The sequence below is a fragment of the Solanum lycopersicum genome, chromosome 8 (genome assembly GCF_036512215.1).
Source record: "Solanum lycopersicum chromosome 8, SLM_r2.1".
NCBI lineage: Eukaryota > Viridiplantae > Streptophyta > Magnoliopsida > Solanales > Solanaceae > Solanum > Solanum lycopersicum.
In genome coordinates, this window is record NC_090807.1 from 10,018,909 (window position 1) to 10,019,905 (window position 997).

General features: G+C 36.4%; 1 protein-coding gene across 1 annotated transcript; it reads right to left on the reverse strand.

Annotated features, from left to right (window-relative positions):
* Positions 1–231: 231 nt before the first annotated feature.
* Positions 232–708, reverse strand: LOC138337814 (uncharacterized). The gene has a single exon (XM_069288242.1). It carries the CDS (start codon positions 706–708, stop codon positions 232–234), a length of 477 nt encoding a protein of 158 aa, XP_069144343.1.
* Between the last annotated feature and the right edge of the window lie 289 nt (positions 709–997).

A 997-nucleotide genomic window follows, 5' to 3' on the forward strand; every position in this document is an offset into this window, starting at 1 on the left:
AATTCTCTCACTACAGGGACTGACTCAATAGAAGGAATTTCACATTATAGGTCTTAACCCTCATCACATGGTATAAACAACCCTTTGCTATCATCTTACAAGCCTTTAAACAAAAATTATTTGAACCCTTGGCATAGAATTTCCCCCCTTTAATTCTAAAATAGGTTCATTAGGGAATTGAAACTTCACTACCCTTGTTCTACAATCTATGGAAGTAAAACAATCATGAACCTAATCCATTCCCAAAATAACATCAAAATCTAACATGTCCATTTCTACCAAATCAACAAGAGTAACTCTACTGGGAAGCATCACAAGACATTTCCTATAGACTGTTTTTGCAACTACAGAGTCACCCATTAGGGTACAAACCGAAAAGGGTTCAACCAAAAGATTAGAAAGTACATCAAATTTCCTATCTACTAAATGTGTAACAAAAGAAAGAGTAGCACATAGATCAAGCAATGCATAAACATTAACAAAAAAAACTTGTAACATACCCGTCACAACATTGGGAGAGTTCTCATATTCAACCCTAGCCTTCAGTGCATAGAAATGGTTACTTTTTTGAGCTTCAAAACTAGGATGACTTGGTTGAGCTTGTCCATTACCCTTTCCTTGACTTCTCACATTAGGACATTCTTTCACTATCTGGCCACCCTTGCCACAACCATAGAAACTATTAGGCACAACAAGATATTCACCCATATGTTTCTTATCACACTTACCACAAGTTGGTATCTTTTTTGGTGAATCAACATTTCTCCTCTTTTGAGGTTTAGGATTAGAACCTCTATCATTGTGATTCTAGCAGAAATTAGAAGGAACCTGATTTGAAAACCTCCTCTTGAACTTAGGCTTGTCTTGCACATCAAGCCTATTCTCAAAGGAACCACTTTCAAAAGACTATGCCTTCTTAGCTTCCCTATTCCTCTTCCTTACACGACTAATCTCAACTTATTGAGCATGAACTATCAACCTAGAAAGAGTACATATT

Coding starts and splice junctions, on each gene's coding strand:
- LOC138337814 (XM_069288242.1), bottom strand. CDS start 708: ATGGGTGAATATCTTGTTGTGCCTAATAGTTTCTATGGTTGTGGCAAG.